Source organism: Gavia stellata, chromosome 7 (genome assembly GCF_030936135.1).
Source record: "Gavia stellata isolate bGavSte3 chromosome 7, bGavSte3.hap2, whole genome shotgun sequence".
NCBI lineage: Eukaryota > Metazoa > Chordata > Aves > Gaviiformes > Gaviidae > Gavia > Gavia stellata.
The window spans coordinates 37,996,746-38,012,367 of NC_082600.1; the positions used below are offsets into that span (position 1 = coordinate 37,996,746).

At 39.4% G+C, this 15,622-nt stretch overlaps 1 protein-coding gene across 1 annotated transcript in view; it reads left to right on the forward strand.

Moving 5' to 3' along the window:
• Positions 1 to 15,622, forward strand: part of ZFYVE26 (zinc finger FYVE-type containing 26) — a 46,377-nt gene that overhangs the window by 28,003 nt on the left and 2,752 nt on the right. Inside the window, exons 25-38 of the mRNA XM_059819174.1 lie at positions 1,094 to 1,340; positions 2,467 to 2,565; positions 4,453 to 4,610; positions 5,535 to 5,704; positions 6,385 to 6,413; positions 8,542 to 8,663; positions 8,755 to 8,975; positions 9,638 to 9,785; positions 10,148 to 10,357; positions 11,232 to 11,447; positions 12,413 to 12,610; positions 12,926 to 13,128; positions 14,013 to 14,154; positions 14,694 to 14,753. Of these exons, the coding sequence (XP_059675157.1) occupies positions 1,094 to 1,340; positions 2,467 to 2,565; positions 4,453 to 4,610; positions 5,535 to 5,704; positions 6,385 to 6,413; positions 8,542 to 8,663; positions 8,755 to 8,975; positions 9,638 to 9,785; positions 10,148 to 10,357; positions 11,232 to 11,447; positions 12,413 to 12,610; positions 12,926 to 13,128; positions 14,013 to 14,154; positions 14,694 to 14,753 (2,223 nt within the window). The remainder of the gene's footprint in view (positions 1 to 1,093; positions 1,341 to 2,466; positions 2,566 to 4,452; positions 4,611 to 5,534; positions 5,705 to 6,384; positions 6,414 to 8,541; positions 8,664 to 8,754; positions 8,976 to 9,637; positions 9,786 to 10,147; positions 10,358 to 11,231; positions 11,448 to 12,412; positions 12,611 to 12,925; positions 13,129 to 14,012; positions 14,155 to 14,693; positions 14,754 to 15,622) is intronic.

Here is a 15,622-nt window from a genome sequence, read left to right on the forward strand (position 1 = left end):
AGATTTTACCAGAGCATTCTCACCGTATCAGGTCTAAGATCCTGCATCTCAGGTTCCAAAGGAAAGTTAGAGATGGCTTAAAACTTCTCTTCCTCTTCTCCATCTTTGCAGTTCTTATAATTTGGGGTGGTCGTAGCTCCCAATATGAACAGAGCAGTCTTCTGTTTGAGCTGTAGGGAGTGGAGGAATGCACAGGCTAAAAGAGGGTGGGGGTGGAATAAAATAAAATTGTGATGTTTATCAGGACAGTTGCTATCTTTGTCCCAAGTGAAAAAGAAAGCATCCTCAACTTACTCTCTGCGTCAGTGACACCAGGTGTCATACATATGCCCACCTGTATGGTGGTCTTTGACACTTAGATGGCATGTTTCTCCCAGTGTCTTTCAAAGGTAGACAGTATCACTCCTGGTTTTGGACGGCCATTGCCTTTACAGAAGTCATACAGGTTCTGTACTCAGGCTGGGAATAGATGCATTAACCAGGAGATTACCTTAGTTGAATGCATTATATGTAAACAAAATGCAGTGCTTTTGGTAATGTCTATTTTGTTGTAGGACTACAAATAGCAGCTTGCTCCAGAGTGTGCCACAGGAGTATTTTGCTGGGCTTCCTGTTTCTTTACTTGTCCCTTTTGAAGACATGATTTAATTTGGACAGTTAATATGGACACTTTCCATCTTCAGGAGAATTGCTCTTATTTTCTCCTCTCGATGTTTCCTCAAATGATGGAAGGATAAGCATTGGGCTAATACTCTTTCTACAAGCTTATTTTAATAAGAGAATGTGCTCTACCCTGCTACAACATATTTGTCACAGGGTCACAAAATGCTTTCCACTCTTTAACTGCCACTGAAATGAGGCAGTGTTTTGTAGAATGGGAAAGTGGAAGCTAAGTAATTTCTGCAAATCCACTCAGGAATTCTGTAGCAGAAGTAGGAATAGGTCTGAGAAGCCCCACCTCCATTTCTTGGCTTCTATATGTTATTCCATATTCTGCATAAGCTACTGTGCTAGTTTCTTGTCTTTAATCTCATAGAAACACAGATTTGAAAGTGTATAATTTTAACATACGCTTTTTTCCCTTGTGTCTCAGGTGCTGCTGACTCTACCTGAGCTCTCCCGTGTTAACTACTTCCACCTCTCCTCCAGGCCACTGCTCATGCTGGAACAGCTCCTTATGAATATGAAGGTTGACTGGGTAGCTGTTGCTGTGCAGACACTGCACCAACTCTTAGCTGGACAGGAAATTGGTTTTACTGTAGAAGACATTGACAGTTTGCTCTCCAAGTATGCAGAAAAAGCTCTCAACTTCCCTTTCACACTAAAAGAAAAGAGATCAGGTGACTGTCCGTGAGAATGCTGTTTTTCACTTGGGAAAGAAGGGCCAATTTCGCCCCAGAATCGTTTCACCAATTGTGGCACAACATTTTTAGATATGTGCCTCCAGTCTCCCTGTAGTGCAGAACATGTTCCTAAAGTCTTTGCCTTTCTTGTAAATAGATGTTCTCAAGGACCAACAGCTTCAAAAGTTTCTCAGACTTTCCTCTGTTGCTCCTTTTTGGGGTCTCTTTTCTTATAGGATATTGTTCAATTTTATTTCATTCCTGTTTACCACAAAGTCACTGATGACTTAAGCAGTTCTAAAACGTGCAGCCAACCGCATTTTCTCCCAAATAGAATGGGGATTTAATCTTCCATAGTCTTTCCTCCTACCATAGTCCTATTCCTTTTTTCGTATAAAAGACGTTTAAATTTGTAGTTCTATTTAACATTCTCTGCACGGTTCTCCTTTCCGGTTTGCCAGTCCCTTCTCATCCATGTTGTCTTTGATTCCTCTGTATTTGGCTCTTTCCTTTCAGGGTTTTAGAACAGGAACAGGAGAGGGTGCTGCAAATCAAGTCCAGTGCTCTTGTTCTGCTGTTCTAAAAGTGCATGGCATGTGTACCTATCTGTATCTATTTATACCTACATATGTGGTACTAACTTGCTTTATGCCAGTTTCCAAATGTTGACTTCATTTCATGACTTAAAGATGCAGCTCTTGCTAACATAAAAGTATCAAACTTGCCTATCTTTTCCTGCCAAATGACCTATAACTTTGCAAGATGTTCCTTCCACTGGGATGTGAAGCATTTAATATTTGCCATGAGCATCTTGTATCAGCTAATTTTTTTTACATCTGATACTTATTCTCTGCTGTATTATTCCTGTGCCTATCAGTAGTCCATTGCTTTAATAAGGATCCCTTTATCTGTTTTTTAGGTAATTGAATTTTATATAGTTTTTCATTAATTGTTCTGTGCTAATTTTCATGAAAACATAGTAATTTGTAATTACATAGCTAGTCCTGTTTTGTGCTGACATTCTTATATACTCCTGTGAATGGATTCCTCTGATCTTTGTAAAAACAGGTAGATGTGTGGCCAGTATTGTTCTCTGATTTTTATTTTTTTTTCCTTATCCTAGATTCTCTGATACGTATCCAAGAAAGTCTCAATCAGGTATTGGAGTGTGAAGCACTGTCTAAATCGGGATCATCGGAATTATCTCCCGTCAGCTTTACTGGTAAGGTTAAGACCTTGGTGCCATTTTCTTTCAACCTGTTCTTACTTGTTTTATCCCCTATGTACGTGTGTCCCACTCTTTAATAGTAACTTGGGTCACATTTAATGCAGATTAGTAGTTCTCTACAGTTTGGCGCTTTGGGCCCAATTAAAAGAAAACTTAAAGGGGAACAAGAAGTGTATGGCTTTTTTTTTTATTTTTGGTAGGTATCTACAAAACGCCTGAAAAAATAGCACAAAACCTTTCCATTCCAGACCCTACAGAAAAAAACAAGCCTGAACAGACCATAGGAAACAGGACTACATCTTCAGGAAAAATAAAATTATCTCTTTGCCACAGCTAGGTTGCTAGCAGATGAATGGTGCTGCAGGTTAATCTTTCTGTGTCTTGACTTCCGTACTCTCTCTCTGGGTGTATAGGCAGAGCTTGTCTGGAAGCCCATCATTGTGGTACTTCTCCCTGTCTTCCTATTCTTTGCTCAGTAACTTTTTTTCTTCTGGATCTTAACTTTGGTTTTACAGTAGAAATCTCATTCGTGTTGTATTTTTTCCATCATTCTTTTGGTCCTTGAATTTATTTTTTTCTAGGATCCCTCTTGTGACCTGAGGGAAATAGCACACCTCGTATTGTCTGAGAGGCTCCACTCGCAGTCCTCCAACACAAATAAAAAGAAACAAAATAACTTAAGCCAAAACAACTGAAGAATATTTGTGGCTTAAACAACCACAAATCCTTCTATAGGTTGTGTTCAGCATCTAATGCAAGAGATGCACTCTTTGGAGGATATACCTTGTGAGAGATGCACAGTCTGTGCTCTCAGGGAATGACTAGCAAAGGATATTCTCAGACATCCGAGGCTGGTGATTCTTAGCAAGTGATGGGCCTGAACTAGAGCTGCACAGTGATATCCTGATCTGAGGTTTAGGGTGTCTGAATTGTTCTCTGGTTCTGTATCCTGAACTGAAGACTCTTCTTGCTCTGCCTACATGAAGTAACAGCAGCATCTTGGATTGGGCTGTATAGCTCTTCAGTTTTTCTCATAATGGTCAGTTTAGTATCTGCATGTTGTTACAAAATATGAATGCATTGTCTTCTAATGTTCCTTTGCAATCTAGTGTCTACTTGGATGAACATGAGTAAGCTTTATTGGAATGGAGATTTTTTTTTTTAGTTTAGTATTCACGTACACAGAAGGTGGCTTGCAGGGCTGCAATAACATGTTGAACTTTTTAATTAGCCTGTAGTGTAAGTGGCTCACGTCATATAAACTAAAAGCCTATCTAATACTGTAAGCTTGATCCAATGAGTATTTCATTGGCAAGGTCAAAGATCCCGAAGGCCGAAGACTTAAACTCCTGCCTCTTCGAACTGATTTCCCCACAGTAGATTGTAAAGGGGACCAGAACAGGGAGGGATATGGTGTTGCTAGCCATACCACACCTCTCCTGAGATAACAAAGAAAAGTCTTAGTCTTCAGGAATGTCAACACTGGATATCCTTAAGATTACATTTGATGCTATATTGCTTTTTGATACCATATACTGGGGTATTTTTTTTTTTCTTCCTCCTCTAAGTATCTGCTAATGATACAAGAACAGATGTTGACAAGTTGTCTTATACTTCTCTAATTGTTATGGTGAAGGTCTACTAATAAGTATGTACTCTTGCTTATCAATATTGAAGTACTGTAAGTTTACAGTCTTACAATTTTAGCTTAAAGCATATATATTCCTTACACAATGTTATTCTGCCATGCCTGATTGAAAGATAATGGTAGTCTTGTGAGCCATAAAGATCTTACAGCCTCAGTAGCTCTGTAGTGTTTTCTGGTATTCAAGACTCTATTAAATCCCGTTCCATGCTTTTCTCGGTCTGGCTCTTTTTAAGGTGTCACCATATCTGCAAGTCTCAGAGACAGAAGTCTGCAGCAGAATTTGTTTCCTCAGGAATTTGTGCCTCCTGAGAAGCCGCCACCAAAGCAGCAATGGATACGTGATGACACTGAAACGATATGTATGGTTTGCAAAACTGAACGCTTTACTATGGTAAGGAGCAAAAACGAAGTACAGACATTCCTAGAACTGTGACCTTAATATGTACACTTGCTCCTATTCTGATTCCTAAGAGACGCTAGCTACTTTAGCAAGTTTGTCTGCATCAGTATAGGCCTGACAAGATTGCCAGTCCTTTGATATTTAACCATTAGTTTCTATTTAGTGTAGTTGAGGAGACTGGCAACAGTTAGCTCCTTGCAGAGTCCTGTGAAGTGATAGAGCCTCAAGAGGAAATCTGATCATCAGAGAGGGGACAACTATGAGATCTCAAAATATGTAATAATAGCAGTATTAATATTTCAAAAGGCTGTCTAGTTGACGGTGCTGGCAAGAAGTAACATGAGCATCATATAATTCAGATTACCAATATAGAAAATGCAATCTTTGCTGTTGGTTACACTTTTCTAAAAGCTGTTGTTTCATAGCGTACTTGAGCAACTCCATTGGTGCTGTAAGGGACAAGATTAATTTTCAGTTTTGCAGGTGTGCTGGCAGTCTGTTATCTTCTAAGCAATAGAAACAGTACTGTTTTACTCAAAGCATCTGTTGCTTTTGAATTTGGAAATTACTGACATGGTGTCAGAAAGACGATCTACAGCTTCTGACTTTTCCAAGAGATTATCTAATTAGTGCTGTGATCAAAATAGGGACAATTTAAATAGGGAAAAGCCCAAGACTCCAGCAAACATGTTTTAAATACCTGTCTCTGGGTTTGGGGTTTTTTTTCTTGGCCATGCCCTCTCCAGAAAGGAATTATAACAGTGAGAATCAATCATTGTATAATTCTGAAAAGCCTTATCATGCATGGTGTTTCCTCTCTTCAAGTGGGGTAAGTTTACTCATGAGTGGAGGCAGATACAGGAGGGGTGTTCAGTATATTCTTTCTGTTGCTCACCCATGACCTCTTTTGCTTAGTTTAACAGGCGCCATCACTGCAGGCGCTGTGGCAGGCTGGTGTGCAGCTCTTGCTCCACCAAGAAAATGGCAGTAGAAGCTTGCAGAGAAAATCTGTCTCGCGTATGCGATCAATGCTATAGCTACTACAACAGAGAACATCTGCCTGGCTTGATACAAGACACAAGCACGTAAGTCCTTCCCTTCTAGTTCTCCTCAATTTCATGTACACAGTAGAGTACATGAATGGAATGAGAGAGGAATAAGCATTTGGGTTTATCTGGATAATATTATCACATTAGCTTTTTGGCCTCCAGCTCTTGGGATTTTCAGGTGTGATAGGTGTGGGGGTGTTCTTTATGCCTCTGTTTATTTTTCATATTTGAAAGAACACTGGAGAGCCAGGCAACAGTGTCTTTAATTCTTTAAGCATCAATTGAGCATTAAACCTAAGAATTGAATGCTTTGGTGCAAAACATATTCAGCACAAACTGCTACAGTGTGACAAAGTTTCTTGCAGTTTACTCAGCTCCTGGATTAACATCACATGTTGACTAGCTCTGCTGAACATATCAGTGTTTTAATGTTTTTCCGTAATCCCTTGATTACAACTCCTTGAACGCTTGGGGATTCAAGAGCAAGTTCATGATTAGATAGGCTTTGAAATTGCCCTTAATAAAAGGGGCAGCTGTGATGATGGATTTTCGTGATGTGGTTGCTCTAAGCTGAGAATTGGACCAAAATTTGCTGTGTGTGTTAGGCCAGCTGGTGAAAAGTGCAGCTGCAAAGAGTGAGTTTTACTCTCTGTGACCCTGTCAAGCCTGTGTGTGCTGGAGTAGGCATGATGTTTCTTTCTCTCATTTTATTACAGCAGAAAAGAACATCAGGACCAAATGGAAGGTGAGGAATGGAGTAATGTTAAACAACTTTTTTTTTTTTTTTGAAGTGTCCATTAGCAGCAGGGTTAAGAGTTAGGAAGCTGATACATCTAGTTGCAGCTGAAGGGTGATCAAAACTTCAGTTACAAAATATCACTGATGGTTTTCACACCTGCAGGCTGAAATTGAGCATTCCAAACTTCTGTGAATGGGAATTGAGATTTAGGAGAGATGTCTGAGCCAATATTGAATGTGCTGGATGGGGATTAAAGGAAGAAACTGAAAAACAACAGTTAGAGAAGGCATGTTGCATACTAGAAACAGTCAGTGAGAGGAGGAATTAATTAGCCCAGTACAGAGCTGTGCTGAGTGAGCCTGTTTTTACAAACTATGATAGTACAACCTGGAATACCACTGCAGTGCGCTGTGGTGTTTGATACCCCATGCTGGCTGGCATATCCTAGTACAGGATGAGGCCCCTCTCATGGGTCTCGTTGTGTCCTGAGTTCCATCTCCTTTGCTGGTTGTGTGAATATGGACTAGTAATTTCTCTTCGGTGCCTCAATTTCCACATCTAATATCATAACACTTCAGGAATAAAGACAAAATTAAACTAAATTTTTTCTTTTTCTCTGCCATTTTTCCTTAGAAGGTATTTACTGTTTATTGCTTAGTCTGGTGTTTGAGGTGATTCTGCGAAATTTTCCTACACTGATGTGAAATTCTGGCAGACCAAAACAGTGTTATTTGAAGTGCTTATAGCAGTAATGTGTAACATGGTGCAAAAACAGCATTTGTGCTACAAAACAAATGGAAATATTTTTCCTTACTTGTTGCTTTTTAAGTATTATGGGCTATTTGAGCATGGTTTTTTTTGCTGTTGACAGAAGTTTGCTTTATTGCTACCTTTGTTAAAAGACTGAAACAGCAGAAATGCAGTTTCTGAGCTGCTGATTCTGGTTAGATCTTTCCCTTTGCCTTCAACATTGCTACACACCACTGGGCCCATACAATTCATTCAGCAGGAATGAATAAGAACAGTATAGAAATCCTCAGATTTAAGAGGGAAGGTGTTTTATTCTGCTTTTCTAACTTATCTGATGAGACTGTGAAGAAGGCTTACCAAATGTTTTGGAGCCTGGTTTGTTCTAATTATTCCAGTTTCCAGTTCAATTTAGAAATAACTCTTTTCTTTTTTTTTTTATTCACCCTACAGTTCTAGAGTTACTCAACACTCTAACAAGCCTTCTGTGAAATCTAGAAAACTGAATGTTGAGTCTTTTTAAGTTTTTCCAGGGAGAAGAGGAAGTTGATCAAGAGAAAACAAACTAGCATTATTCTCCATTTCTTAGTATTGTGAGACTGGCCATTGTTTTTCTGCCAGGAACTGCAGTCGCAAACTTGAGCATCAGAGAGCTTGTGCATTCTTAGCAGCACTCAGATGGCAGACAATATTGGATTTGTAGCTATTCTGGGTTACTAATTTCAAAACAGAAACTTCCTTAATCTGGAGGAAAGAAAAATACTTTTCACAGAAATTACTTTTCTTGAATCATTTGATCAAAACTCCAGTTTTCTGCAGTACTATTTTATATGAAAACTTAACATAAGGAGTTAGCTCACCTTCTCGCAATCTTTTGTCTTAAAGCTGCTGGATTATATGTTCAAAAAACCTGAATTCTAAAAAGAAGGTACAGGCAGTTAAGTCAATTTACCCTTTCTTTTACAACTGGTTCTCCAGTTTCCCTTTTTAGCTGTAACCCACAGCTCTCATGTTTCCATTTCCCTCCTGCTCAGAAATATTTAATAACTTGACTGAGGGAAGGCTAAAGAGGGGAGGTTGCTGTGCTTGATGTCCAGAGGGATAAGTTGGGTAATCATTTGAAAACCTGTTACTGGAGCCAGTTTTTGGTGACAGGTTGTTGGTAAGAGTGAGAGTAAGTTTAGGTGCAATTTGGCAGCCTGCTTAGAAATGGAAATGTTTCTGTAATCTGTGTGCTGGACGTGTGATACTGGCAGGAAGTGGCACAATGAGAGGTTTACAAATGACTGTTTTGTGAGAGTATAGGAATACTCTGCATGATGTGTCCTTAGCGAGGTTTGTTGCTGCTTATACAATGATTCTACCTGGTGTTTCCTTTTGCCTGCAGAAACTTCTAATAATGAATATTCCACAGTGGTGCGAATACCCAAGGCAACTGAGCTTGAATGGGTTTTTTCCCTGAATGAAGAGGAGAATGAAATTGTACGCAGTGAATTTTATTACGAACAGGTGAGGTCTGGAGAAAGAGAGTCCAATATAAGCAGTTCCCTGCAGAACTACCTCAGTACCCATGCTACTCTGTCTTTTCTCTAATTGTCAGGCTCCCAGCTCTTCCTTGTGTATTGCCATCCTTAGCCTGCACAGTGATAGCATAGTGTGTGGCCACCAACTGATAGAGCACTGCTGCAGATTGTCCCAAGGGCTCACTAATCCTGAGGTGGATGCTGGTCTCCTTATGGACATCATGAAACAATTGCTCTTCAGTGCCAAAATGATGTTTGTAAAAGCTGGAAGGAGCCAGGATCTAGCTCTCTGTGACAGGTGATTTATCAGATGTTCACTAGGATGTATTGAGGTACTGTTGAGACCATTATCCTTTTTTACTGGGGAGCGGAGGGTGGGAGGGTTGTTTTGTGATTGTACTGTGGACATTTTAAACAAGAAGAGACGTTCACAATGTAAAGAATATAAATATAAGAATATATAAAGAATATAAAGAATAATGTAAGAGTTCAAATAGTAGAAATTCAAGTACGTAATTACTGAGAAAATTCTCAGAGTAGGGATAAATAATTCACCAAGACTGGGGTAAATATTCTACTTCTGGTATTGTGTATCTGCTTTCAATCTATATTTCAATATAGGATTTTAAACCTGCACTTCCTGAGAATGAGGATTTTACACTTTCCTCAAGTTTTGTCCTACAGAGCTTGAGGTGGCAGGTGTAACATATAAATTTCACAAGTACCATTTTTGTTTGGTAACATATAGCTGGCATCCGCAATCATGTGGCAAAAAATCAAATCAAATGTGGCAAAAAACCCCAATAGAAAATAGTCTGAATAGGATAGTATGATAGAGAAACCTGATATACTGGTGATTAGGAACCACTGTTCTAAGAGTTGTCTTGGACAGAAAGTTCTTTAAGTATATGATAATAGTGAAAGTGTATGTATTTGCTTAACCTTTTTGTTTTCTCCTAGCTACATCAGCAAAGTGGATGTGTTGAATATTTTGGTTGCTGCTGCCTACTGTCCGATACCATCTTTGGATCAGATTCTTCTCCCTGCAGCAGTAACAAGATTAAGAAATCGGCTTCTGGAAGCAGAGTACTATCAACTAGCTATAGAGGTAATGACAGTGGAGGGATGTCAGTGTTAATAATGCTTTTGTAGTGGCTTTTGTTTTTCTCCCTCCTGAGTTCACATAGATGTGATGTGTGAAATGGACAATATTTAAACAGTTACGAACTGGGATTAAATTTTTAAATAAGGAAGAAATAATTATCTGAAATAATTATCTGGAGAAAAATTTCTGAGAAGTCCTTCTGCTGTGGAGCAGGTTGCTGAAGGGAAGGGTAAGGGCCTTGTTTCCCAGTACAATTAAAACGTCCTTTAGGAATTGAAAGGTCACAATCATAGACTGTGCGATGATAAGCTAGTTTTTCTGTACCGGGACTGTGTTGCAATATTAACAAACAATTTTTAATTTAGGTTTCTACCAAATCTGGGTTGGATCCAGGTGGAGCATGGCATGCTTGGGGCATGGCTTGCCTTAAAGCTGGAAATTTAAGTTCAGCAAGAGAGAAGTTTAACCGATGTTTAAAGCCACCTATGGACCTAAACCAGCTGAACCATGGTTCAAGGCTAGTCCAGGATGTGATACAGTACCTTGAGTCCACAGTGAAGCCCATACTCATTGCGGTAAGAGTCTTCTGTCTGCTCTGAAGGGCTATAGCAAAGCCAAGTATTGATGTTTTAATACACATCTTATAGCAATGCATCTTACAATATCAGGTGTTAGGTTTCTTTCCTTCTTCTGTCGTGATTGCGTATTGCAGACTTGAATATTGTTGAGAAATTGTTAGTTGTTTCCTCAAATTTGTTAGTTGCTTCCTCATAGTGAATTGGTGGCTGAGAACCAGATCATGGGATTTTACAGTAATTTGGGGTATACTCAGTGGAGGGGAAAGAAGCTGTACTGGATAACATGTTATTGCTACGGTCTGAGGAAACTAAACTCAATTCCAACAATGTTGTGATGCTGCAGTAATGCCCTTTTTTTTACTGAAACTCTGATAACTTTGCAGGAATTCAGAGGAGAATTTACAAATGCTGTCCCACTCTTTTTTCCTTGTCAAAAAGCACTGTTACATGGTTTGGGATTAGCTCTGGAAGTTCTGATTAGGCAACAAAAAATTACTTTTGGTACTAAGTAACTGCAGAATCATAGCGATGAAAGACCTGTTAGTAATACATATTTTAGGAGAATAAAAAAGCCTGTTTGAACTAGGCTATTGGAGTAGCTGTTGACAGTGGAATTGTGTTTAAATAAACAAGCCTCCTGTCCCTCCCTGGAAATAGCTGTGCTAGCTACAGCAACATTCAGCACCTCTGTTGATAGGAGGGTTCCAATCTAGTGTTTATAAAAAGCATTACTGGAGTCTCACCCCTCTGAAGTGATATGTCTTTTCAGTTAGACCTTGTCACCCAGCCCTGAAGCTTTTCTGTTGTTGTTTTTAAAATAAAGTTTTCCTCTTAGTCATTAACTATTATTCATTCTCTGTTTTAATGGCAGGATGATGATTACTTTGCCACGTTGAGGGAACTTGAAGCAACACTGAGAACGAGAAGCTTGTCTCTGGAGATGATGTGCGAGGGGAAGATTCAACACAACAGCTACTATCAAGAGTGCTTGTTCTATTTACATAGTTATGGCACTAATCTGTCAATAATAAGCTTTTATATGAGGCATGACTGTATGAGAGAAGCACTGCTTCACTTGTTAAATAAGGTGAGTAATCTAATTTACCACCACTTAAATGGAAATTTGAGAAGTAGCTAAGAAGACTTCAAGGCCAGTCTAAGATGGTAATAAGCATCATGCAGCATTCTGGGTGTTTCTCTGCACAGAAGTTTCCTGAGGTCCTAAATGTTGTAATATGAACTATCCAGTGACTGACAAGAATTCAGTACAATAAAAAGAAAAACATTGGTCTTCACATCTTGTGTTTAATCTCTTTTCCCCATTGTGTTGAAACAGTGCCTTCTAGAAAGTAGAAAAGTGCTTTTTTTTTTTTTTTTTGAGCCTCTGCATCAACAGCACTTTATCTTTTTTTCTACAAAGCTGAAAATCTGGGACTGTTGTTACACAGTTCAGAAGGGACAAGGAAGATTTTGAATTCCAACATGCTGATAACAGTAGACACTTTACTCTGTATTATCGTGGCTTTGTCTCTTAGTATTGTTTGTTTAATCAAACACCCATGTTTGCACTTCTGTAACTGTTAGGAATATAAGAGAATACAGGATCACGTTCCAGAGGACAGAAATCTAGGGAAACAAAGAAAATGGTGTATGGTTCTGCCAGGCTTATCTCATATGTGTACAGTAAAAGAGGAAGAGACAGTGGACACAATCTGAAGCAAGGGAAATTCCAACCACATATAAGGAAAAGGTTTGGGGTTTTTTTTGCAGTGAGGATGTTTAGATATAGGATCTGGAGCCCAGAGAGGCTATTGAATTGCTTTACTTGGTCATGTCCAGTCAAGTTTTTAACAAGCCCAGAGCAGCATGACCTAACTTGGAAGCCATTCTTTGAGTGGGGGTTTGAACCAAATGACCACCAGAGATCTCTTCCAACCTAAATTATTTGTTAATTTTATGATCTCTGTCACGTAATACTCCTTTATGTTATATAAGGAAGATCAACAAGCCACAGTGGCTTTGCTTCAAGCTACCTTTCTGATGTTTGTGTAGGAATCCCCATCGGAAGTGTTCATTGAAGGGATCTTCATTCCAAGTTATGAAAGTGGAAAACTACATATGTTGGAGAACTTGCTGGAAACCATTGATCCAGGATTGGAGAGCTGGGGAGTCTACTTGATTGCAGCCTGCAAATACTTGCAGAGAAAGAACTACTACCATATTCTGTATGAGCTGCAACAGTTCATGAAGGTAAGATTGAGAGTCAGTGCCATATCTTTCAGTAAAATGTTGAATAGACTTCTGGTTATTTACTTTGGTGTAAATCTGCATGATGGACAGGTATATTTTTGCTGCTTTCCAGTCCTAAAAACCAGATAGGAAGGCCTGAGCCTGACTGAAGCTGACCTGCTCTGCATTTGCATGGATCTGGTGCATTGCAGTAGCTTAACTACTCCTTTAAAGAAAATAGCGTATTGCCTGCTTTAGTCTGCGCTTGAGTGCAGACAAGGATTAGTGAAGGTAGTGTACTTTGGTCCATCTTAGTGTTCAGTGTATTTCTTCTAGGATCACGTTCGTGCTGCCATGACCTGCATTAGATTTTTCACTCATGGAGCAAAGTCTTACACTGAACTGGGAGGCAAACAGGCATGGCTTCTAAAGATCAAGGACCATCTCAAAGTCTACCTGCAGGAGGTCTCAAAAAGTTCAGGAAGGAAAAAAATGGCCTTCACTTTTCGGAAGAAAATGTCGGCTACAGATGTGTCAAGGTATCTATAAACAAGAAGCTAAGTTATAGGAAGAGGGAAATTCAGGCTTTTGGGTTTTCTGGGGTTTTTTTGTTTGTTTGTTTTTTCCTCCAGTGGTTGTGTTTAAGTTGGCTTTAGCTAACACATGCTACCTATGCCTGACCCAAATCTGACTTTTTATGTAGTTGCAAGTATAGGATTCCCATTACCTTTTCCCCCAACAACCCAACCCAGGAGATGAGCAATTGTTTCTACTAAAAATATCAGTCTATGTATCATCTACCTTCCTTTAATTTAAAAAACAAACAAAAACCCTGCAGTGCATAGACAGATATATATCGATCCACAAGTTTTCTTGCTTTTACTCTTCCTTTCCTCTCCAAAAAGCAAGCAGCTTTGTGGTGCTTAGCTGCCTGCTGGGGTTACTCACAACATTCAACTATATATGTTATGGGTGCCAGACATAATTGAATCCCTGTATTCAAAAGTTGAAGTGTAAATTTAGCCAGATCACTCTTGTACTTGGGCTTTTATATCTTGGTTTTCTTAGGGGCTTTTTTCTTTCTTTTTTTTAGGCTAGACTCTAACTTAAAGGTGGGGGGAGTGTGTGTGATGAGGTGGAAAAGAGGGAGCAGACATTTATTTGGGACCCAGATTCTCTAGCTCACTTCTTTGAAATGATGTGAACAAGTGCTCTCCTTCAGCATGTTGAGTGCACAGATCTGAAAAGCATTTCATTGCTGCAAGCTTGGCTACACAAAAGACAAAGTCAAAAAGTAACTAAATTATTGTTTGGAAATATGTCTTATTTTGAAATGTGTTCAAGTAGTAAGTTCACACAAATAATAATTGACACTTTCTCTATTTCAAAATAAAGTGAGCTATTCCCCCCCCTCCCCCCCCAGGCACATCAATACAGTTGATCTGCAGATGGAAGTAACAAAGTTCCTGCATCGATGTGAAAGCTCAGGAACCTCTCAAATGACAGGTTTCTCCTTGCCCACACTCTTTGGAAACAATAACATGAAAATGGATGTTGCTTGCAAGGTACGTATTGCTATTTCAAATGCTATAATCAACAATACTGTTGATATATAGGTTGAAACATTTGATGGTTGGAGCAGCCTCTGGTACTTTTTATGGGCAGGTTATTTGTGCATGTGTGTAACCTACTGTTCATGAAAAATTCATGTTTTTTCCTCAAAGTAGCAGAGAACACCTGAGAACCTGGAGCTCCTCTCCTCAAAGTTCAAACTTTCAGAGGCAGAGGATCCCAAATCCAAATAGTAACATGCCTTTTGACTATACATCCTATTGTGTTTTGAAGCAAGGCAAATACTGCTATTATTCTAACCATTCTTAACTGCAGCTCAGCTCCATCTGTAACTTACCCAATGTCCCACAGGGAATCAGTGTGTGACAGTAGACCCTATGTTTGCTCTACTTGTTGGGATGGTGCTGTTTTCTGTTGAAGTAATGCATTGCCTTTTGGCCTCTGGGAAAAACCTGGAAATGCATTATTAGCTAACTGTATGTAATGAAAAAGGAATGTGCATCCCCAAACTCATCTGTGCCTCTCTTTTCAGGTCATGTTGGAAGGCAAAAACATTGAGGAGGGGTTTGGGATTGCATTTAGAGTCCTTCAGGTATGGAAAAATTTGATATAACAAGCACTATTATTACAAAAGTAACTCCTGCAAGCAGCAGTTGTTTAAGCAAAAGACTTTTTTTGCAAAATGTCTTTTAATCCCCAAAAAGAAAAACCTCTTGTGAGAAAAGTCACTAGTTCAAGTCTTAAATGTCCATGTATTTAGAGAAAGCTTGGTAAGGAAATTACGATGCTGCTTCAGTAGGACACTTCCAAACTAATTGGATCCTACAAAGGAATTAAGTACAACTTTTCCTTTGCTGTGCACCTTGTTCAGTGAATTAACTCTGGCAAACCACAATCACAGATGTGAGTAGAGAGCTCTGACTCAGTAGCTCTGTGTAGTTCATAATAGCTATACAAAGATACAGTGAATAAATAAGGCCAGGGCTATCTCTGTACTATTCTCCTGGCTGAGAGAGCAAAGCTGATTAACTGGAAACTCTCTCTGGGGACCTCTCCTTCTTCATGTCTGGGTAGAATTAGAGGTGCTTGTCAGTCAGCATAGTTCATAAGCCTCCAAACTTTTCTGTGTGTTTCTCATCCATATATTAGGAGCTGCTAAAAGGTACTGCTTTAAACAGTGTAGTCAGCGGTTGCCTCACATCTGGGACAGAGGGTATAGTAGGGCCACTTCTGGACAGGTGGCACACTGAAAGAGTATTTGTGGATATAGCAGGCCCTGCTCCTTCTTTCAGGTTAGGATGTACAAGGCAGAATGCCCGTCTGCAGTGACATGGAGAACCTTAGAAAAATAGCACTTCTTAGCAGCAACAGCAGTCACTACCCCCAGTAAAAATGGAGCAGCAAGTCCAGCTGCCCAGCATCACTTCTGTTTCCTTCCTTTTTTCCTTTTCTTGCCTTATT